Genomic DNA, 25,653 nt, shown 5'->3' with positions numbered 1-25,653 from the left:
TACATAATTGTATGGCAAATATATCAGTAACCTGTGGAGTATCCCAAGAAGGTGTTACAGAGCTGTTATTGTATAAAATCTGGCAGGTAACATAGAAAGCTCTTTGAGGCTGTTTGCAGGTTATGCTGTTGAATATAGAAAAACTGCAGTGCCAGAAAACTGTAGTGAAACACATACTGCATGTAAATAGACAGAAAGACCCATTACTGTTTTTGTACATTAGAAACAGTAAAAACTGTATAATATCTAAGGGCATCAGTACAGAGTGGTATAAAATACGAGTACCACGTTTCACCACAGGTTTATTTAGCAAGTGTATGTTACAGAGATGCTCATCAAACTCTAGTGGCAGGAGTTACAAGAGAGGCATTGTACATCATGAAGAAGTTTACTATTCAAGTTCTGAGAACGGATGATACAAGTAGAGTCAAGCAGCATATTACTTCCTCCCACTAACACGATGGGTGAAAAATCAGTGAAAGTAGAAGCTTATCAACAGTTAGTCTTTGCACACACTATCTGAGAATGGAAGAGAAAAGGAGTGAAATGATAGTGGTGCTATAAGTACATTGATGTCCACAATTACAGCAACAAACTGTTATTTCCCCATCCTGTGTCTCATTCATGATATAATCATACAAACTGTCAACAGATGTCTGAACGATTGTGTTCTGCATGGAAGATGGCATTCCGGTCAATGGACAACAACGCAAATGAGGACAACAGGGCACCTATCAAACAGGATGTGTTTGCCAGGTAGTCCCACATCCACAATTACTGTGTACACAGTCACAAATGATGCAGTATGACACAGAGAAGATGCCTACCAGACTCTCTGTGTGGTGGACAGCTATAGGAGAAATGGAAGCAGGACATTTGCGAACTGATGTGGCCCTTTGGTTTATGTGACTCATTCTGTTGTTCCTCAGATGTGGCGACAGTTATTGGGACTAAAACTGTATCCCGAAGACCAGGGCAGGGCTGAGCACGAGTGACATCAGAAAGAGAGGACCTTTATTTGGCTGTAAGGGCACGACGGTACTGCATTAGTACTGCACAGCAGCTGGCTTCTGAGTTTGCAGCATCCACTGGACATGTTATATCAAGGCAAACAGAGTACAGAAGGCTTCGGCAGAGTGGCCTTTACCATCAGAGACCTGTTGTATGTGTGCCTCTGATGTGTCTTCCCAGAAAGGTACATCTAGAGCGGAGTCGTCAACATGCTACCTGGATGGTTGAAGAGTGGGCCAATGTTCTTTCCACAGATGAGTCCCGATTTGGTCTGGAGAGTAATTCTCAATGTATTCACGTCTAGAGGGAATGATGAACATGATTTCAGGACCCAAACATTGTGAAAAGAGACCGATATCAAGGAGGATCACTAATGATGGGGGCAGGAATTATGTTGACTACTCAAACACCTCTTCATGAAATTGTACGGGTGAATTGGCAAGGTTTAACTGCTGTCAGATACCATAACGAGATCTTGGAACCTCATGTGTGGTTGTTATGAGGTGGTGTGGGCCCAGACTTTGTGTTGATGGTCGATAATGCTCAACCTCATAGAGCACATCTGGGATGCACAAGGGAGACACGTTGCACCATTTCGCCATCAACCAACCAGTCTCCAAGACTTGCGAGCAGCTCTGCAGAAAGAATGGGTGTTATAGCATCAACACGAGACTGATGATATCATTCACAGCATGCCCCATCATTGTCAGGCCTGTATTGCTGCCAGAGATGGTCACACCCCATACTGCAGTTTTTAACCAGTTGTCTGTATGTGTGTGCAAATCAGTTAAGTTGGAAAAAATGCAGAACATTTTTGTCTGGCATTATGCATGTTGCAGTTGTTTACATTCTGTATTCTTCACATTATTTCTACTTTACTATCACTTGTTAATACTGTTTTGTGGCAAAATAAACACTACCTTGTAAAAATTCTATTTGTTGCTTTAATTTGGACACCAATGTAACTTTGGATCTGTCATGCCAAATACACTCCTGGAAATGGAAAAAAGAACACATTGACACCGGTGTGTCAGACCCACCATACTTGCTCCGGACACTGCGAGAGGGCTGTACAAGCAATGATCACACGCACGGCACAGCGGACACACCAGGAACCGCGGTGTTGGCCGTCGAATGGCGCTAGCTGCGCAGCATTTGTGCACCGCCGCCGTCAGTGTCAGCCAGTTTGCCGTGGCATACGGAGCTCCATCGCAGTCTTTAACACTGGTAGCATGCCGCGACAGCGTGGACGTGAACCGTATGTGCAGTTGACGGACTTTGAGCGAGGGCGTATAGTGGGCATGCGGGAGGCCGGGTGGACGTACCGCCGAATTGCTCAACACGTGGGGCGTGAGGTCTCCACAGTACATCGATGTTGTCGCCAGTGGTTGGCGGAAGGTGCACGTGCCCGTCGACCTGGGACCGGACCGCAGCGACGCACGGATGCACGCCAAGACCGTAGGATCCTACACAGTGCCGTAGGGGACCGCACCGCCACTTCCCAGCACATTAGGGACACTGTTGCTCCTGGGGCATCGGCGAGGACCATTCGCAACCGTCTCCATGAAGCTGGGCTACGGTCCCGCACACCGTTAGGCCGTCTTCCGCTCACGCCCCAACATCGTGCAGCCCGCCTCCAGTGGTGTCGCGACAGGCATGAATGGAGGGACGAATGGAGACGTGTCGTCTTCAGCGATGAGAGTCGCTTCTGCCTTGGTGCCAATGATGGTCGTATGCGTGTTTGGCGCCGTGCAGGTGAGCGCCACAATCAGGACTGCATACGACCGAGGCACACAGGGCCAACACCCGGCATCATGGTGTGGGGAGCGATCTCCTACACTGGCCGTACACCACTGGTGATCGTCGAGGGGACACTGAATAGTGCACGGTACATCCAAACCGTCATCGAACCCATCGTTCTACCATTCCTAGACCGGCAAGGGAACTTGCTGTTCCAACAGGACAATGCACGTCCGCATGTATCCTGTGCCACCCAACGTGCTCTAGAAGGTGTAAGTCAACTACCCTGGCCAGCAAGATCTCCGGATCTGTCCCCCATTGAGCATGTTTGGGACTGGATGAAGCGTCGTCTCACGCGGTCTGCACGTCCAGCACGAACGCTGGTCCAACTGACGCACCAGGTGGAAATGGCATGGCAAGCTGTTCCACAGGACTACATCCAGCATCTCTACGATCGTCTCCATGGGAGAATAGCAGCCTGCATTGCTGCGAAAGGTGGATATACACTGTACTAGTGCCGACATTGTGCATGCTCTGTTGCCTGTGTCTATGTGCCTGTGGTTCTGTCAGTGTGATCATGTTATGTATCTGACCCCAGGAATGTGTCAATAAAGTTTCCCCCTTCCTGGGACAATGAATTCACGGTGTTCTTATTTCAATTTCCAGGAGTGTATTAAAACTAACAACATGACCTTTTTTTTATTTTCGTTGATTTAGAAGTGTGGCCTATGGAAGGACACCAGAAGGAAGGAAATAGAGAGTACAGTGTAGTAAAGTGATGTGACAAATTGTGGGCATATTTAACATGGCAAACACAATGAAACCAGCCATTCTTGATGCACGGAAATACTGATTAGTCTCAAATACCTAATGAGAATCGAGAGAATTTTAATGTGGTAGTGAAGCTGTAAAAGGAAACAAAATACCCATGAAAAGCTGCTCTACTTTGAGCACAACTCAAATATTTTTTTCTGCACCTACCCCAGTTTGTGAATGAATAATTTAGCAAGTCAATGACTATACATTCATTAATTACTGCTTCTGTATGCTGTAAATTTTTTTGACACAACTGTTTGGTCAAAATTCTTGAAAGAACACACAGATATTGCAAAATTTATCTTGGATAACTGTGATGCATGTAAAGTGTGGTTTATACTTTTATAGCTGCAATATGTGTTATTAAAGATAAAAATACTAAGTAAACTAGAAGTAAGTGATAAATGTCCTTCCCCAGAAACTAGTAGATATATTCTACAAATGATTCGGACGGGTAACCACTCACAAAGATGTGAACTGTGGGTCTTGAAGAGGTGCACATACAAAGAGCAGATAATCAATTCTATATTTTGAATTTTTTGTCCTTCTTCCATGGCAAAGAAAAAGCTTGGTCTTGAATAAAGTTGTCCATCCAGTTACTCACTAATGATATGGTCTCAAAAGGAAATACAAATACCAGGATAAAATACTGAATTGTGTCTTCAGAAACTAATCAAGAAAACAAAAAATTAACTAAAATTTCTCAACATAGAAAATACCACTGGGTTTAATTATATGAAATGAAAAGGACCTTCCAACATTTTGTATGTCTTTGACTTTTCAGAGTGTTCAGCCTCATCTTATCACTGTTGCTTTCTTAGCATCACCCATTCATCAATATATTGCTCCAGTATAACACCAATGCTTGAAATCAAGACAACTGTCATGGTGCACAGCAATCAACATTGTTGGGCCCTCTATCAGTGTCAATGATTCAAGGAAACACCACCGAGAGCCATCAGTACGCAACAAATTTGTAGTTGAGAACCTTTCCATTGAGATACAAGGATTCAATCTCCCTAGACTTCAGTGGAGGATCATCATCTGGATTCGAACCGGACAGGGAAGATGTGGTTACCTCCTGCCCAAGTGGAGATGGGCTGGTTCTGCAAATTGTGGATGTGGGCACACTGGAGGCAGCCATTAGTAGTCAACAAACATCTGGTTGAGAACTTTTCCATGCAGATACATGGATTTGATCTCCCCCACAATCAGTGGACAACTCTGAACCGGATTCAAACTGGATGCGGCAGATTTGGTTATCTACTGCATAAGTGGGGATGGACTGGTTTTGCAAATTGTGACTGGTGCATCCTTAAAGTCAGTCCACCACATTGTTGGTTTTTGAGCATACAAAAAAACAATAAAGGACATTCACAACACATTGGATAAATGGATTACAAAACTAGATATGGAGATTGTATGAGCTTGCGATTATGCACATTTGCTCACAAATTCTTCATACGTGTATTAGTTTTCATCATACAATTAATAAATAACAGGGTTTGATGGGATACCTTTTTGATTTTATATACATTATACAAAGTTATTTGCTGCCCCACTAACAGCAGTTTACGTAGATAACTGTAGTAACACAATATTGAGAAATGGTGAAAGTCATTTCCTCTATCAAGGAGGAGGATTGTCCAACAGATGTATGTAACTGTAGGACTGTATCAATGATGTTATTCTGTTGTAGAATGATTCAACACATTATATTCTCGCATACCACACTTTTGGAAGTTGCAAATGTCAATATGGATCCTGCAAGCATTAATGATGTAAACTTGGATTGTTAGTTTCATCCACAAGATCTGTAAGGCAGTAGATAATAGCACCCAAGTTCACACCATGTTTTCCAACTTCTAAAAGGTTTTCAGTATGATTTTGCAGTAGTGTATGTGTGTGTGTTTAGAGAGAGGGTTAGGGAGGGGGAGGGAGAGAGAGGGAGGGAGGGTTGGGGGGGGGGGGGGAAGAAGAGATAGATAGAGAGAGAGACAGAGAGAGAGATAGTTTAGGGCACTCAATCGTAAGCTTATAAAAGTTACAAAGGTATAACGTACAAAATGGCATAAAACTGCAGTCTTTCCCATTCTCACTCAATAATACCGATTTATTGGTACTATCACTCAAACTGAAAATGTGGTCATTGTTCTGAAACCTTAAAAATTGAATAGAATGATGGAGGAAAGGCTAAAATAAGATACCACCAACCCAGATAATACATTAAGAACTCCTCCCTAATATTTTGGCTTTAGCTTGGACAGTTCACAGCATTGTAAAATGTGTACCATGTTCACGACACTTTCTGTTAAAATAGAGTGCAATTCTTCAGGTGAACTAGCATCTGTTTATTTGTCTGAATCTAAAACACACTCAGCTAAAACTGACACACTGTTGTGGCACTGGTGCACCTTGTGCTTGTGTGTCGTGAGAATATCAATATGTACATCTGACATCTGTGATACTTTTTTTTTTATCTTGGCCTTAATTTGTAAATTCTGTTTTTTTTTTTTTTTTTTTTTTTTTTTTTTTTTTTTTTTTTTTTTTTGACCACACATGCTTGTACATATTTATGAGAATAAATATTTATGAAAATATAAAGTTAATTCTGTATGCTTAAAGGTTACATACCTTCATTAATGTGGACTGTCGACCTAACCACATAATTGGTTACCCTAATTAAGAACTTTTGTGCTTTTCTCAAACTAATATCTCTGACAAACGGCTAAATACATGCTGAGATAATGGACAATGCTAACAAGCTATTCCACATCACTGACAAGATCAACAAACTCCGCAATCACATGCAGGTTCTGGAACTTGCTCTTCCACTGAATTTGAACATGAACCCTTTGCACTGCCTTGAAGATGGTACTAATGCTGCAACACTCCTCACCACAGTGCAGAGAACAATTCTGCTGAAGCAGCAGGTGATGATAAATCAAACTCAAAAACTCTGTCAGCTCAAGCAAATTCTTCCATGTTGCAACAATATATAATGGCAAACTCTATAACAGAACTGTGAACACAGGCTTTGTGGCTAGTGAATTTGGTGCAGTGAATTTTTCCATAAGGACTGAGGGTGTGATTATATCAGACTAAGGAACTTTAACAGTACCAATGAATTCATCCATGATGCAAGGACAGTTCAAAGCAATGAACTACTCATCAGCCAGATCCAGCAGTTCATCCATACCGAGCGAGGTGGCGCAGTGGTTAGACACTGGACTCGCATTCGGGAGGACGGCGGTTCAATCCCGCGTCCAGCCATCCTGATTTAGGTTTTCCATGATTTCCCTAAATCACTCCAGGCCAATGCCGGGATGGTTCCTCTGAAAGGGCACGGCCGACTTCCTTCCCCATCCTTCCCTAATCCGATGAGACCGATGACCACGCTGTCTGGTCTCCTTCCCCAAACCAACCAACCAACCAGTTCATCCACACCATGTCTGCAATTACAGACTCCTCCATTTATGCCACCCAGACACAAACTTGGTTTGAGATAATGGAACATAATGCCAAAATACATGGTCCCATGTTATTATCACTGGTTACAATGATACCTAGATAGTAAACTATACTTTTATTAGAGGTTGTCTTGTCATATGGTGTTTTTCTAGCTTTAGACTTGGACAGTACCATGTATTATGTCTTGTTTTAATTTAGAATAAGTCCATATTTTGCTCCTTCTGCTTTTATAACTATCAAAAGCTTGTTTAAAATCTACAAACTGCAAGTCTGATATTCGAATCCTTACCACTTAACTTCATGGTACGCATATGTAGCACTAGGCAGTAGTATCAATGTGCAACTCATTTCTGCTCTCCTCACACATCAGCAGGAAGCCTAGAAATTTGCCATGCACAAGATTACTCTGTAGTAGAAATATGACAGTGATGCAGGATGACTTCTAATTACGAGGGTTGCCCAGTAAATAATGCCCCATATTTTTTTTCTCCGAAATAAAAAATATTAGAAATGTGACACTTTAGGTGCGAGTTATTTGAAGTTTCCCGCGTGTGTATGCAAAGTTTCAATTTCCTCCGACAGAGAGCGGTGGTGTAGGAATGTTCTAAAATGGCGTCTGCAGGTGACATCCGTCATAAACAACGTGCAGTGATTGAATTTCTCGTAGCAGAGGAAGAAACCGTGGGCAATATTCATAAACGCTTGTGCAAAGTCTACGGAACATCTGCAGTCGATAGGAGTACTGTTGGTCGCTGGGCACAGAGGGTGAAAGCATCAGAGGGCGGTGCTGCGGAGCTCCGAGATTTGCCGCGGTCGGGAAGGCCTCCCACGGCTGTCACGCCTGACATGTTGCAGCGGGCTGATGTTCTCATTCGACGGGATCGACGCATTACGACTCGACAATTGGCACTGGAGTTGTCAGTAAGCAAAGGAAGTGTGGATGTGATTATCAATCAGCTTGGATACTCAAAAGTGTGTGCATGATAACGCTCGTCCTCACACAAGTTTGAGGACTTGTGAACACATCGCGAAACTGGGTTGGATAGTGTTACCCCATCCACCCTACAGCCCCGATTTGGCTCCTTCAGACTTTCACTTGTTTGGGCCAATGAAGAATTTCATTCGTGGAAGACGTTTTGCCGATGACGAAGAAGTGATTCACGAAGTGACAACCTGGCTCCGTAGGCAGAGTACAGATTTTTACCGGCAGGGAATACACGCTCTTGTGTCTCGCTGGAAAAAGGCCGTCGAACTTGAAGGAGATTATGTGGAAAAATAAAGCAAGTAGACAAAACATCAGTCTTTCACATATGTAAATTTGATTGTTGTGGAATAAATACTTCTGGAGAAAAAAAATATGGGGCATTATTTACTGGGCAACCCTCGTATTTTACTTTTATTAATGACACCATAGTAACAGTGATACCATATAAGCTGCTACAACAATTTTATGTTGCCTGGTGATAATTATTTCAATTAAAACTATCAGCAACTAAAAATATGTTTATTAATAGTCCTTGGTGGTACATAAATATTACTTTCTTTCTAAAATTTATGAGGTGTGGGCACCATGTGCACAAAGTATACTTTTGTATGAACTTGTTCCTAGAATTAAGTTGATGAGCAAACTAATAATTCTGAGTGTGGGGTCAAATATATACGAGAAATACAGAAATTATGTGGTCATGTTGCTATTGTGGCCACTGTCTGTCATTGGCTGATGAGATTTTTACACAGGAGAACATCTGTGATTCAGTGTTGCAATAATAGCCTATAAGGAGAGGAAAGATAATATTATTGTAGCATTAAATATGAGTTTTGTTTACCTGATATGTGGTAGCTGATTTTGTGTCTTTTGTCAGAAGAGTGTAAATTTGTCTGCTTAAGGAGCCTACAAAAGGCGTGAGAGATTTATTTACATAAAAGCAGTTTCTTGGAGATGGACTCTCTAGAAGAAATATGAACTCCAAACTGTACTGTCATTTCAGAAAAGGCAGTTCTTACAGCAGGCAAAGTTATCAACGGAAAAAGAAATGTGATGTGCTGTTTTATAAATAGAAGAATTTATGAAGATAAATGGGCAGAGACACTGAGCAGTCAGTCTTCCCATTAATGGAAGGATTGAGGGATAACTTTTTCGAAATTTAATTTTTTACTTCATTTTATGATGAAACAGTGGTTGGGCCTGGGCTGGTGTGGTACCAGATGTTACTTGATGTGCACCTAGCTCCACACTCAGTTTACATGTGTAGCTTTCCTAGCTTCCCCACAATGAATACCGTAACAGGGGATGCTATTCCAAATGCATTGATGACTGAGAGACACGCAAAGTGCCCCATGACCAGCCAGTGGAAGGAGTGTGGAGCGGACTGGCAAGAGCTCCCTGGCACCACTGGAACGGCCTCTTACCTGCCAACTCTCCTCCTGACTGGATGCATTCCCAGTTCTTTCTCCTGGGCAGTATGTCCCTCAGTCTGGCTGTGGCAGCCCTCTGTCGTCAAAGAGTGAAACATGTCTGTGCCCCTTAGAGAATACGTTTGGAGCCAATAAAACTCCACTATTAAATATGCAAACTGTTGCTTCTGAAATTTTGCCAAAATTATCTTCATAGCCCAGTTGCTCTTTTCCTGGTACCATCCAACCATGGCCACGCCACATACACCATTGTCAGTTCAGTGGTATATGACCTATTGCAAAACTTAGCAGTAGTTACTGTTGTCCACATTTGGTTGAGCTGTTTTATGAATGAAGGTTGAATATAACTGTGAAAACTCTACTCAGTTTACCATGACAGTAATAAAGGGACACACTAACAACTGATAATATATTGAGTGTGAAGCACTAGACACGGATATCCAGGGGGCACAAATACCAGCACAGGGTGCATTTTGACATGCTGATTCTTCGTAGAATAATTTTACAACAAGCTGCAAGCGGCTGGAACCGAGTGAGAACTACGTCAGTCCCTATTAACATGGGATTTTCTCATCAACATGTGCAGGAGTGCCTGTTTATGCCCACGGTTAAGAAAGTGAATGCATATTACTATTGCATGACATATTTCTTTACCTACTGACAAGACACGACGTACGGCCACCCATACTGCTGGTGAAACTCGGGTGGGTTTTTGCATTCGCATGCTGTTGCAGTTACTTTTTTGAACCCTTCTTTGTTATCTCTTACCCTACCACTGTGCCATCAACTCTGCTCTGTTCTTCATTTGGTTGAGGAGATGCTTGTTCATGTTACTCTGGACTAAGTCACTCCAACAGTACTGATTCTATCCTGCTTTCTCCAGCCAAGTAATATTGAGGCATCATTCCTCCCTTGTTACAGTATCCAGTAGTCATTCACTGGAAGTTTATTGCATGGAATGAACAGCACCCCTCTAGTTAATCACACCAGTAAGCAATGCCAATACTTTTCTGTGAAATAAAATGGTGTATAAATAATCAATCGGTAAGTGTTCGAACAATCATGGAACACAATGGATACTGATAACCCCTTCATCTTTGCCCACACCAAGTCACCTAGTTTTGCACTCTTTTCACCACAGCTCAAGCAGTTAAAGAAAGAGAGGTGCAACATGAATGTTGGTATTCCATTCACATGTTTCACAAATTAGATAAACACTTCAACATCTGTGGAACGGGCTAGTCGATATGACTGGTACTACCCACATTAAGCAGCTATGAGATTGTCGACTGGTATTTTGTCTTCCCGGTAGAGATGGGGGATCCGCTCTTGAACTAATTCATAGAGTTCAATCTTTCAAAGGAGTGAACAATCAGTGATTCAGAAAAAAAGAACGGTAGCTCCAAACGTTTCCCACGGCAGAGAGAGAGAGAGAGAGAGAGAGAGAGAGAGAGAGAGAGAGAGACGGAGCATATCAGCAGCGCCTCTGCTGGTCACAGCACAGTGCACGCCACACAACACAGCCAGCGCCGGCCTCTGCCCTGCTTCTACCTTGGCTGCCTGCATTGTGCAGTGCCCCATTGGATTTTGTGTTTCACATATGCCGTGGCGTCTCTGTGCGTCGTCTGCCGCGCAGTGTCTGGCGCAGCGTAACTTCGCATCACACTCTGTCGGCGATCGTTTCAGTCGCACGTCCTGCCCTCTGGGCAGTTGATGCGAGCAACAGGACAGAGAGCCACCTAGCGGATAACATAGGAACTACTTGCAAAAACCCGCTCGCAAGGGAACGAACTATTTGTCTTGGAGCGGGTGAGTTCACCGCTACCCCCTCCCTCGGAACTCGCCCGCTCAACGCTCGCCCCACCGTCTCGACTCTAGCCAGAGCGTCGAGCAAAGCGACTCAGGTGTCACTGTGGTCTCTGCAGTCTCAGCTCACGCAGTAATACAGCTCGCGGCTCGACCTGCTCGACTCAGCGCCTCTGCATCGGAGTTCGTCCCCACTGGATATTGTTCTTCGTAGTAATGCCGCTATGTATATTACATTATTATGTTATGTATACATCAATTGTTTTTATTTTATTTTTATTTGTTTAAACTGATTAGATTAGGTTCCTGATGACTCCTCTTACTATAGGATTTTTATTATAGACACTCGAATTTACGCTTTAATTACGAGCGAACCGATAAACGTATCGCAAAATGTGATACACCAATATTTTCCTTGTTTTATTCTGCGTAAGGCTATATGCAGCACTTTCGTTTTACAGTCAAATTTATATATTTTTTTTCTTATTCTGGTACGGATTTTGCGATTTTAGGCGTCTTCGAAAGGAAACGTTCACTTTAAAAATATATGGCTTGTGATGTATTTGTATGAGGTTAATGAAATTTTAATACGTTATAGCCAAATATATTGTTAATGTAAATCTCAAGTTACAACATTTTCCGATCACCCAAAAAACCACGATAGTGCAAAATAAATCAATAATCAAAAACTTTGTCATATCGTGGAAATTTCAATAAACAATACAAAATTCTTACTCATTATCTGTGTTACTTCAAAATAGGATCAAATAAGATCAAAATACAGGTATAGTACTGGAATAAACCAAGTTTAAAGGGCAATGTGCCTTCCATTTATTTTATATTGTAAATGAGTGGTGAGTCATGAAAAAGAGCTAATTCATTTCAGGGAGTGAACAGTTCTGATCCAATCTCTGAAAAGAACAGTTTTGCCCATCTCTACTTCCCGGGGGAGTGCACCCAGCATGGTGTTATGGGCGATCACAAAGACACAAAGGTGGTCATAGTATTTCCTTCTGATTCTGTTCATACTATGCTCCATCTACCCTCTGTTGTCTTGGTATTAAACAGAGACCCAAATGTTCACGTACACGCTGGATGTTATGTTGCTTCAAATAAGATGTAGTGACCCCATCCATACACAACACAAACAAATATCACATGTATACACTCAAGGACACAATTCAGAGGTTTCCAATGGGAATATCACCTTCTCCTGTTTTCGCTTCTGGTCTTCCTAACCAGTCAGCACCCCATCAGTAATGGTCAGTAATTTCAATACCCCCTCTCCCAGCGTTTCCTAATTCACTTAGCTTATGATGCGACAATTTTAATTTCTGATTGTGAGTGGATTAATGCACAAACCATCTACTTGGGAAATACGACGTTCCTGTACCATCAGTTAGCCAACATCCACTATAAGAACCCATCACTGATTCTATTTAATGAAGAGCCAGTGCCCAGCTGATACCCTTTACCTGCCATCACACTGTCACCTCTGCTCCTTCCTTCATCACTAACCTGATGCTGCCATCGTTTTGATGGCAAAACATCAGCAAAACAAACCAAAATAAAAAACCGCTTTCTCTTTATTATTGTCTTATTTACATGGGCAAACTTACTTTTGCAAGAAACCTACTTAAACTATCAGTAAAACAAACCAAAACAAAGAGCCACTTTCTCTCTACTTTTGTCTTGTTTACATGGCCACCCTACATTTGTATGAAATTTACTTAAACTGAAAATTATTATAACCTTTGTTCCTTTTGCCATTTGTTTAATGTTGTTGTTGTTGTGGTCTTCAGTCCTGAGACTGGTTTGATGCAGCTCTCCATGCTACTCTATCCTGTGCAAGCTTCTTCATCTCCCAGTACCTACTGCAACCTACATCCTTCTGAATATGCTTAGTGTATTCATCTCTTGGTCTCCCCCTACGATTTTTACTCTCCACGCTGCCCTCCAATACTAAATTGGTGATCCCTTGATGCCTCAGAACATGTCCTACCAACCGATCCCTTCTTCTGGTCAAGTTGTGCCACAAACTTCTCTTCTCCCCAATCCTATTCAATACTTCCTCATTAGTTATGTGATCTACCCATCTAATCTTCAGCATTCTTCTGTAGCACCACATTTCAAAAGCTTCTATTATCTTCTTGTCCAAACTATTTACCGTCCATGTTTCACTTCCATACATGGCTACACTCCATACAAATACTTTCAGAAATGACGTCCTGACGCTTAAATCTATACTCGATGTTAACAAATTTCTCTTCTTCAGAAACGCTTTCCTTGCCATTGCCAGTCTACATTTTATATCCTCTCTACTTCGACCATCATCAGTTATTTTGCTCCCCAAATAGCAAAACTCCTTTACTACTTTAAGTGTCTCATTTCCTAATCTAATACCCTCAACATCACCTGACTTAATTCGACTACATTCCATTATCCTCGTTTTGCTTTTGTTGATGTTCATCTTATATCCTTCCTTCAAGACACCATCCATTCCGTTCAAGTGCTCTTCCAAGTCCTTTGCTGTCTCTGACAGAATTACAATGTCATCGGCGAACCTCAGCGTTTTTATTTCTTCTCCATGGATTTTAATACCTACTCCGAATTTTTCTTTTGTTTCCTTTACTGCTTGCTCAATATACAGATTGAATAACATCGGGGAGAGGCTACAACCCTGTCTCACTCCCTTCCCAACCACTGCTTCCCTTTCATGTCCCTCGACCCTTATAAACCTGTACAAATTGTAAATAGCTGTCTATAATACTTGCTAATATAAAATTAACACCCGTAACTGGGTTCCTATGTAAGGGGGAAGAATTGTGTGTGGTGAGCAATCAGACTGAGGGATTAATGGACGGACTGAGAGATAAATTTTTCAAAATGTTATTTTATACTTGGTCTTATGATGAAACAGTGGCTGAGCCTGCCCGCATTGATGCAGCTGGATGTTATCCAATGTGCACCCAGCATCGCTCAGTATTCCCACAGCGGGTACTGCCGACAGGGAAAGGCATTAATGACTGAGGGATGCACGAAGTGCACCTGGAACAGCTAATAAAGGGGCTTGAAATGGCCATGTGGGGACAGGGAGTGGGCTGGTGAGAGTGCCCCAGTACCACTGGGACGGCTTCTTGCCTGCCATCTCTCCTACTGACTGGACAGCTCCTCCTCCTTTGGACAATATCCTCCTCAGTCTGGCTATGGCAGCCCTCTTTCGCCATAGAGTGCAACAGATCTGTGCCCGTTACAGAATACGATAGATGCTTTTGAATCTGCAAATCAAATTAGGTCTGAATTTCTGCCAAAATGAGGCTTACAGCCCAGATGCCCACATCCTGCTATCAGCCAACCATGGCCATACAACATACAGATTATTTCCAAGGTGACAAAAATGATATACATAACAGCAGGAAAATTGTCAAGAAACATGTTCACAATCTGAATGAACTTTTCTCAGTAATATTTTAGAGGCTAAGATGTAAATTTTGGCAAAGAATCACTGTGTATGGCAGAAACTAATTTTTTTTTTTAAAAGAAACCTTTAAAAATATTTCTTACTTTGGTATCTGGTTGGAGCTGTGCTGTTCGTGGCTGCTGTAGCTGGCAAGAGACAGTAACAGTAACTGCAGCTGTCTGCCGGAAACGCCCCGCCCAACGGCGTCCATGTAAAATCACACCTTCAACTTTAACAGCCAGCTGTGATCCACTCTGCACTGCAATCGGTTCACCAGGTACTCGTGGTTGTGGGGAAATGGCCAGCTGGAATGGATAGTTAATAACCATGTTTACAGCGGTCTTCTGCTCTGCACTCACAAGGTAACTCCCCATCATATTTCCTCAGATTTAGTGGTAAGATGGCTGAGTGGATTGCACGTCAAAAACTGAACGTAGATCAAGCATGAAAACTGGAAGAAGGTGTACTGAACTGCGTAAAAAGAAACAAAATCGAAACAGTGAATGATACAAGCTGAAGATATGCTCCAAAGGACACGTTTTATTAACTGTGGTGTCGTGACTCTGTGATCATGGTGTAGGATTGCAATGTGAGAGATCTGTGTTCAAACCTACTTCGTGGCCCTCTCTCTTCTTTTTTTTGATTCCCCCCCTCCACACACACACACACACACAAAATTATGAACTCTATCAGTTCATTAATGAGTCTGTTCACTGTGTTCAAATTTTTGTCTATGGTGTGGCGTAACGTCCCTTTGCAATTGTAAGGTGTAAGGAAGGGACCTCCAGACGTACATACCTCCTATTTGTTCCACACAAGTACCACATGTTATGACTCCTATGTTCCATTTTGGAAGTTTTGACTTTTGAATTCCATTGCTGTAACTTATTTCACAATTGTTTATTTGTTGTTTTCACTTCTGTGAGAGATCTATATGGCATCTCGCCTGCTCCCACTATTCATCACATTTATTTGCAACAATAATATGTTCTTACCACATGACTCATATTCTCTAACCAATGTACAGTTTGACTGCAGTAGGAGAACAGACACATCAATGACTGGATGGAAAGCTCATAATTTCATGAAGCGGCACGAGGGAGATTTGAACATGGATCTCCCCCTTTGTAGTCCAAGACCACGACCACACAACCATGATGGCACGATTCTTGCAAATTGCTCAACATTGCACATCTTGAGCTTTGACTATTCACTGTTTGCATTTTGCTTCTTTTTTCACAGTTTAGTACATCTTCTTCCTGTTTCCATGCCTGATCTGTGCTCAGTTTTTAATGGGCTAGCCACTGGGGCATTTTACCACTAAAACTCTGTGTGCGTGTGTGTTTGTGTAGGGAGTGGGGGGTTGATGGGGAGTTTCCCTTGTCAGAATTATTAAAGAAATGTACACACACACACACACACACACACACACACACACACACACACACACAATGTGATTTCTCTGGGTACCTGTGTAAGCACGAAGCTTGACTGCCACTTGTGCAACACACAGCTGTCAGGTCATTATGTAAGGACCAAGACAGGCGGTCCTAGTTTCCACTTAATGTTTAATGATAGCTGTACTATATATGGTACACTATATTATATGTTGTACTATCCTTGGGTTGCTTGCACACTAATAAACCTAAGAGTTAACTAATTGTTAACTTTTTGAGTTTTATGACAAGTTAGTTCAGTTCCAATTGCCTTTCAATAGTACCAGTGACTAGCATTGTCACATGCCAGTAACTTACTGTTCTATTAGCTTCACTTAGCACAATGACATTATAGTTGTAAATAGTTAGTATACTGATAGATAATCAGACTGTATCTATAAATGAAACTACCAGTTTTAGTAACTGACAAGTTGAGTGCTTGAGTACATGTCAGCCTGAAAACTCAAAAAGTTGTCCTGTACACAACTCATCATCTGAAACTTGAAAAAGTGAGAATAGCTTAGTCCATCAATGAACTGTTGTACTACTTGGTTGTCTCATTTCTATTTTATACTAGCAAGTACTCTGCAAGTGCTGCAAATGCCCACTAAAGAAAGAAAATGAGTGTATTTAAATTCTATTTATTGAAATACTTTTGAACAAACAATACTTTTTTTGTTTTTCCATCTGGTGCAGACATGAATAAATTGGAAGATTTTCCAACATGTGAGCAGGCCACATACAGCTGTCAATGGGACAGGTTGAAATCATTGGGGTGCATGGCAACAGTACATCTTCCCTTGTAAATTTACCGTTTAAAATTTTAGCTTCAACGACATTCATTATCTTTTTTATTAACAGCATGGTATCATCGCATTTATGTTTTGTAGAAGAATAATAGCCACACCAAACCTCAGTGTTAAAATTTATGACTACATGCCTGGCAAATTAAGTGAATTCAAGAATTCAGTTGGATAACTGACAAACTCATCTCAGTTCCCTACAGTATTTATGGACTGGTATATTGATGCTTTGCCTGGTATTTTGTTTTGAATGAAATTGATGACACTGACATCATTGTGTCTGGCTAATAATATAGCTTGTGCATGGAGTCAGTGATGATTTTTGAAGTTCTGTGCAATATTTGGGAAAACTTTTCGAATTGATTAATATGTGGTAGCTGTGATTTCACAGAAGTTTATTGGCATGCGATATATAGTGTGGATCCATAGAGTGCCATTTTCCCATGCCCAGTATCCAACAAATGTTTTGTGAAAAGTTCAGCAGATGCATCATATTGTACTTGTACATGTGTATTGATCTTCAAAGTCAATTTTGGGTAGCTGTTGCCATAAAACTGATGATTTGAGAAATGCATTAAGTCCATCAGCAGTTGCTGAATATGGTATAACTGGTAAGTTTAGTTGGCAACCACCACACAATAAAATGAGTGTGCCACTGAAGAACTGTTGATTTCCTTTCAAGCCTCTAAACATACAATGAAGTGCTTCCAATGCTTTTTCGCCCTCTGTAGTATAATTGTACCACAGGCTACAGCCACACAACCATGTTTCTCATGCAGTGATTGGCCCCGTGTTCATGGAACACATGCAGCAGTGTTGGTGCTGACCACACAAGTGCTTTCCTAATGCAGTGTGAAACCAAGAGAAATTCCATCACAAGTGTGTTGCTGTTAGTTGCAGCAACAATTACTGTGTGCAGTTAGTATCAATTACAAGTGGAATTTCATTAAATAAGAATGTGGTCCTTTCATTATGTGGTTATGATAGTTGTTCATAAGCTTTGGCGATGATGACATAAGGAAAAGTACTGGACAAGCCCAATATCAAGTGAGAGCTCCACAAAGGGGAAGTTTGTGCTCCTACACAGCAAGCTGAAGGAAAATCCAGACAAGTTTTTCTAATCATTAATTAAAACTTCCAGGCTGAATTGCCATGGTCCATATATAAAACTTCTTCTCCTTCCTGATGTTTCGTTGACGGCTGCGGGCAACATCTTCTGAGGTGAGTCGGTGACTGGCTGCTAGGCGCTGGTGGTCGAACGCCATATCTTGTCTAGTTTTAATCCTTCTTCTTTTCTATTAAAATTATTTCCATGCTTGTAGATCTCTGTAGCTTCTCTATACATGCGAGTATAATAATGTGAGGTCCTAGCTATCACGTTTGCCTCACTAAATTTTATTTCGAGATCACCGTCTCTGAAAACGTGTTCCGCTACAGCTGATTTCTCAATCTGTCCCAATCTACAGTTCCATTTGTGTTCCATTAGGCAGGTATTAACACTCCTTTTAGTTGTTCCAATATAAACCATGCCACAGCTACACAGAATTTTATACACACCTGGGGTAGCTAAAGGGTGTCGTGCGTCTTTCACCAATCTTAAACTTTCACTAATTTTCTTGGTAGGTCGAAAGATTGTCTCCACTTGAAACTTGGCCAAATGTTTACCAATACAGTCTGTGATGTTGCGAATAAATGGAAGAAAAACTTTTCCAGCCGACGGTTGTTGTTGTCGTGTATTTTCGGACACTTTTCTTCTATGGTGGAGTGCTCGATCTATTTCCTTGTCAGTGTACCCATTTCTCTTGAAGGCTGTTCGCAAATGGCTTAATTTATCTTGCAAGTAAATTGGCTCACAGATGTTATTAGCTCTGTCCACTAAAGTTTTTATGACTCCTCTCTTCTGCCTAGGATGATGATTCGAATTCTTATGTAGGTAACGATCGGTGTGTGTGTCTTTCCTATATACCTTGTGCCCTAAAGTACCATCTGCCCGTTTAATAACCAATACATCCAAACAGTTTAGTTGTCCATTACTCTCTTTCTCCATGGTGAATTGTATCCTTGGATTGAAACAGTTTATGTGCACCAAAAACTCACATAGTTCCTCTTCAGCATGATTCCATATCACAAAGGTGTCATCCACGTATCGATGCCATTTCAAAGGGCTTTTTTTGGCCGACTGCAGCACCTGTTGTTCGAAAAATTCCATAAATACATAAGCAATAGCAGGGCTTAGAGGGCTACCCATGGCCACCCCATCAATTTGTTCATAAAACTCGTTGTTATATTGAAAATAAGTCGAGGATAGACAATGTCGAAACAAATCTATTATATCAGTAGGAACCATATCAGCTATGTAGGAAAGAGCTTCGTCAACAGGGACCATGGTGAACAGGGATACTACATCGAAACTGACAAGGATGTCACTTGGACTAACTGTGATCTCCCTCAGTTTTTCGATAAAATTCATGGAATTTTTAATATGAGTATCAGTTTTACCTATATACGGTTGCAACAAAGAAGCATACCTACAGAAGATAAAAGATACCTTTGCAAAACTGAAGCTTACCCTCCTAGACTGTATGGGTTACCTAAGCTACACAAGCCCAATGTCCCATTGAGACTGATAGTAAGTGCCATTGGGGCTCCTACTCAACAGCTGGTTAGATATCTTGCCCTTCAGTTGGGAAATCCGACTCTAGATGAAGTTCTCTCCATTGCGCAGTCTTTTGAAATTCCTCACACCGCTGGGGCGCAAATAGAGGCGTGGGGTGATGTCGGGGAAATACAACCTCTGTGCGCTGTTGACGACGTGTGCGGCGCGTCCCCGCCGGCTGACGTGGCCGCAATGCACTCCCACGCGCAGCCTCGGCCTAACTATAAACAACCCGCTAAGAAACTGTAGCAAAACCCCCGGCAACTTCCTTCATGTCCGCGGTGTTTTACGAAACATTCACGCGAGGATTGTCCCCAACGTTGGGCTGTGTGTCACAATTGCAAAAAGAAAGGTCATGTGTCTTCCGTTTGCAAATCCGACCGCATCATGATGTTCATGACAGGACGCATCATGATGTTCATGAACAGGACGCTGATTCTGATTCAGTGTTGTCTGTCAATTGCACTTCTTCCCTTTCAGGGAAATTATTCCTCACTGTCCAAATCCTGGGTCAAGATGTTCGCATGCAGGTGGATACCGGTTCTGCTGCCACTATAATTAATTCTCAGACGTGTCTTCAGTTGGGTTCTCCAATCCTGTCATCTGTCACTAGGCAATTACGGACGTACAATAAACAGAAGATTTCTCTCTTGGGACAGTTTAATGCTGAGATATCTTACAAATCCGTCGTTCGCACTGTTCCCATATTTGTGGTCGAACAGAATAACGCAGAGAATCTTTTTGGTTTCGATGCCTTTCGTGTTTTTGGATTCCCCATAGATGACTCAGTCAATATCGTCTCTGATGCTATTCCTTATGCCCAATTGGATTCCTTGTCGACGACATTTTCGTCCCTTTTTTCTCCTGTTTTAGGCCGTGCAAACGACTTTGAAGCTCATATCACGCTCAAACCCACTGCTCGGCCTAAGTTTTTTCGGGCTCGGCCCATTCCTGTGGCCCTTCGTGATCAGGTAAAACGGGAGCTGGATCGTCTCACTACTTCAGGGGTCTTGCTTCCTGTCACTTCCAATGAGTGGTCCTCTCCTGTCGTTGTCGTTGCTAAGCCAAATGGTGATATTCATCTCTGTGGTGATTTCAAAGCCACTGTAAATGCTCAATGCCTCATTGACACTTACCCAATGCCCCGTCCTGAAGAACTGTTTACTAAACTTGCTGGAGGCCAGTATTTTTCTAAAATTGACCTGTCAGAAGCTTATCATCAACTTCCTCTCGACACTGTTTCCTGGCAGTTTCTGGTCCTTAACACGCCTTTCAGCCTCTATCAATACCAACGATTGCCATTCGGGGTTGCTAGCGCCCCTGCTCTCTTTCAGCGATTCTTGGAAAAATTATTGCTCCCTGTCCCTGGGTGTATCAATTACATGGACGACATTGTTGTCACTGGCTCCACCACTGAAGAACATCTTCAAAATCTCCGCACACTTTTTCATGTCTTACAGACTGCCAGTCTTAAGTGTAATCTTCAGAAATCACAATTTTTCAGGCATCTATCACGTACTTGGGGTTTCAACTCTCTCGGGAGGGTATTCGTCTGCTTCAGAAAACTGTCGCTGCAATCGATGCCCTTCCTCGCCCTACATCTGTTAAGGAACTGTAGGCCTTCTTGGGGAAAATAGCATACTATCACAAGTTTTTACCGTCTGCGGCTTCGGTGGCTCAGCCGTTGCATCGCCTGTTGCATAAAAACGTGCCTTTTCACTGGTCCGCATCATGCGATGCGGCTTTCCAGAAACTGAAGACTATGCTGAAACAGGTCCCATGCCTGGCTACTTATCGACCTGGCCAACATCTTGTTCTTGCCACAGACTCCTCTCAATACGGGGTCGGTGCAGTCCTTGCGCACCGTTTTTCTGACGGTTCTGAACAACCCATTGCTTATGCCTCCAAAACGCTCACGGATGCCCAACAAAAGTATTCTCAAATTGAAAAAGAAGCTTTGGCCATTATTTATGCTCTTCATAAGTTTGGTGTTTTTCTCTATGGCTCAAAATTTCATCTTGTTACGGATCACAAACCACTTGTTTCCTTGTTTCATCCATTAACGTCACTTCCCGACAAGGCTGCACATCGCCTCCAGCGTTGGGCTCTTTACTTGTCTCATTTCAATTATGAGATTCATTTCCGGCCAACAGCTCAACATGCAAATGCTGATGCTCTGTCTCACCTTCCCATGGATCCTGATCTGGCATCTGATAGCGACAAACTTTTGTTTTTCCACCTGGATGTTGCCGAGCAGCGGGTTGTGGACGGGTTTGGCATCACTGGGGACAGGCTGGGGGCTGCTACGGGTTCTGACCCTACCCTCTCCTGGGTTTTACGCTGTATTCAGAAGGGTTGGCCAGATCGCCCGTCCGCTTTGCGCTACCGCCTCACGGCTAGGGATGGTGTTATCCTCTCCACTGACAATGCTTCGCCACGTGTTGTGGTACCTGCGTCTTTGCATGCTTTGGTCCTGCGCCTCCTTCACCAAGGGCACTGGGGTGTGTCTCGCACAAAATGTCTGGCGCGCCGTCATGTGTACTGGCCTGGCATCGACTCTGAAATTGAACACATGGTCGCTGCCTGCGGCCCTTGTGCATCACAGGCCGCTGCCCCAAAGTCTTCTTTGTCACCGTGGCCTTCGCCTGAGACGCCCTGGGAGTGCATTCATGCTGACTTTGCGGGACCCTTTTTAGGTACTTATTGGCTCCTCGTAATTAACGCCTACTCTAACTTTCCTTTCATTGTCCATTGCACGTCGCCTACCACCACGGCAACCACCAGTGCTCTCGCCCGCATTTTTTCTTTGGAAGGCCTCCCCTCTACTCTTGTTACTGATAATGGTCCGCAATTTGCCTCTATCGAATTTGCGGATTTTTTTGTGCTCATCACGGCGTTATGCATGTCACGGCCCCGTTGTTCCATCCACAATCAAACGGTGAGGCTGAACGACTGGTCCGCACATTTAAGGCTCAAATTTGGAAACTTCTGACTTCTTCTGCTGCTGATGATGCGCTTCTCCAGTTTCTGGCGTCTTACCATTTCACCCCCAAGGGCGACCACAGCCTGGCTGAGCTCTTACATGACTGACAGCCCCGCACGCTACTTCATCTTCTGTGGCCTTCCACCTCACGGCTGCGGGTGCCTTCACTTGGCCGGTTTACCGCCGACAACCTCGTCTGGGTACGGGGATATGGCAGGTGGCCAAAATGGAGTCCGGGCTGCATCTTACGACACCGTGGCCAACGCCTGTATGAAATCCAGATGGACACGGGTGTTGCAGTGCGTCATTCGAACCAGCTTCGGCCTCGTGTGCCGGCAACGCCTGTTCCGAATGCCGCTACACCACCTTCGGCTCTACCTGACGCTCGGGATCTTGGCATCTCTCAATACTCACAACGCAGCCCTCTCACCGTCATCCCGATGCCAGCACAAGAACAGATGCCACCAGGAGACGTGCCCATGTAGGAACCGGATGACAATCCTGTGTCAGAACCAATCTACTCGCCTCCTCCTCCAACGGACACCGACACATCACCCATGTCTCCTGTTATATCAACTGGACTTGCCGCAATGGGCAGATTGGTGCATGGGGCCCCAGCAGATTCGACCCCTACGTCTCCTGTCATCTTGGCCCGTTATCATCGGGGACACTTCCGTCCGTACGGGAAGCCGCCTTCTCGAGACTTTACGGCGAGTCAAACAACGCCTATGGACGTTAGCCATCTCCAGGACACCTCCATCAGGACCAGTGCAACAATTTCAAATAGGGGAAAAGTGTTGTGACTCGCCGATGATTCAAAGCGCCGCTGTGCAATTACACGCGTCCTCTACGTGCGGCGCTGTCTGCCAGCCATGCAGCAGCTGTGCCACCTAAGCGGCCAGCCGAGCAGCGGCCGCTAGACTGGGACTCAGTGCTCATTCGAATGCTAACGTGTACACATGTCTTGCTTGTCAACTTACTCTGTGACTTATATGTGTTGTGTCATTCTGAAATATGTGTGTTAAACTTAACGTTATAACAAATACCATATGACTAAGCGAATGAAAATAAGCAAATTAGACTAATTTTCGTGTCGAACAATCACTCCCTTCAGATGCTGTTTGAAACAGTGAACATGGCAGCATTAAGTATTTGAACAAGATCCTGAATGTGGGCTTTCCATGACAGTTTACTATCTTTCTGAACACCCAGAGATTTGAACTGTTTAGTTTCACTATCTGTATGCCCATTCTGTGAAATAAAAATGTCCGATTTTGTTGAATTGTGTGTCAGAAACTTTAAATCTGAGTCTTAATGTGATTTAGTGTTAATTTATTTTCTACAAGTCATGGACTTCTGCCATGAACTGCACTATTTGAAACAGAGTCAATGTTGCACACAACTGTCATCAGCAAACAGAAATATTTTAGAATTACCTGTTATACTAGAGGGCACATCATTTATATAAATAAGGAACATGAGTGGCCCCAACACTGATCCGTGGGGCACCACCCATATGACCGTGCCCTATACAGATCCCACATCACAGCCATTCTCGACACTACGAATAATGACATTTTGCTGTCTGTTGCTAAAGTAAGAGGTGAACCAATTGTGAGCTACTCCCGGTATTCCGTGATGGTCCAGCTTCTGGAGCAATATTTTGTGATCAACACAATCAAACGCCTTAGTTAAATCAAAAAATATGCCGAGTGTTCGGAACCTTTTGTTTAATCCATCCAGTACCTCACAGTAAAAAGATAGAATAGTTGTTAAACCACTTCTGAAGCCAAATTGTACATTTGATAGCAAATTATGTGATATAAAATGCTTGAATATCCTTACAGACACACCCTTTTCAATAACTTTTCTCCCTTTCCATAAAGCAGCTTTAATACTGTGTACTTTAATCATTCGGGAAACTGACCTTTCTTAAAGGAAAAAATTACAAATATGGCTAAGTACAGGGCTTACATGTGCAACACAGTACTTTAATATTCTGCTAGGCATGCCATCATATCTATGAGAGTCCTTAGTCTTCAGTGATTTAATTATTGACTCAATCTTTCCCTTGTCTGTATCACAGAGGAGTATTTCAGTCATCAATCTTGGAAAGGCATTTGCCAAGAGAGTTTAATGATTCCCTCTGGAAACTAAATTTTCATTTAATTCACCATCAATACTCAGAAAATGATTGTAAATACTGTACATATATCTGATTCATCACTAACAGAAATATTTTTACTACAAACTGACTTTATATCGTCGACCTTGTGCTGCTGACCAGACACTTCTTCGTAACTGACCATATGCTTTTAATTTTATCCTGTGAATTAGCTATTCTAATTGCATACCACATACTCTTTGCCTAATAACATTTTTAAGCACCTTACAGTACTGTTTGTAATGGGCTACTATACCTCAATTGTGACTACTTCTAACATTTTGATATAATTCCCCGCTTTGTACTACATGATATCCTTATCCCACCAGTCAACCATCCGGGCTGCCTTTTCCTGCTAGTACCCCATTTACAACATTCTAATTGAAAGCAACTCTCAAAGAGCATGAGAAATGTGTTAAGGAAATCATTATATTTGTCATCTATGTTATCGGCACTATAACAGCCTGCCACTCGTGTTCCTTGACGAGGTTTAAAAAACTCTCTATTGCTGTTGGATTAACTTCCCTACAAAGTTTGTTATTATATGTGACATTTGGTTGAGTACAAAAACCTTTTAGTGTTAAAATTTGTGCATCATGGTCTGAAAGAGCATTCACCCATTTACTAACAATGCCCATCTAGTATTGAAGAATGAATAAAAGTATTGTCTATAGCTGTGCTACTGTTCCCATGCATCCTAGTTGAAAAAACACAGTCTGCATTAGGTCATATGAATGTAGGAGATCAACATCCTTTTTCTTGGACCATCACATACAAAATCAATAAAGAAGTCACCACATATAACTAATTTCTCGTACTTCCTATAAAGTAAATCAAGAAACCTCTCTAGCCTGAGCATAAATGCTGAAGTCAGAGTTAGGGGACCTACAAA

General features: G+C 42.6%; 1 protein-coding gene and 1 long non-coding RNA gene across 3 annotated transcripts in view; one reads left to right on the top strand and one right to left on the bottom strand.

The window, feature by feature from the left end:
* The window catches only part of LOC126187326 (integrator complex subunit 7), a 160,479-nt gene that overhangs the window by 5,621 nt on the left and 129,205 nt on the right, over positions 1 to 25,653 (bottom strand). The window contains 1 exon segment of the mRNA XM_049928344.1: positions 14,824 to 15,024. Coding sequence (XP_049784301.1) covers positions 14,824 to 15,024 — 201 coding nt within the window.
* Positions 1 to 25,653, top strand: part of LOC126187327 (uncharacterized) — a 52,801-nt gene that overhangs the window by 7,226 nt on the left and 19,922 nt on the right. The window lies entirely within an intron of this gene.

This window comes from Schistocerca cancellata, chromosome 5 (assembly GCF_023864275.1).
Source record: "Schistocerca cancellata isolate TAMUIC-IGC-003103 chromosome 5, iqSchCanc2.1, whole genome shotgun sequence".
NCBI lineage: Eukaryota > Metazoa > Arthropoda > Insecta > Orthoptera > Acrididae > Schistocerca > Schistocerca cancellata.
The sequence above is the reverse complement of the archived record's forward strand: the minus strand, read 5'-3'. Positions and strand labels throughout refer to the sequence as shown.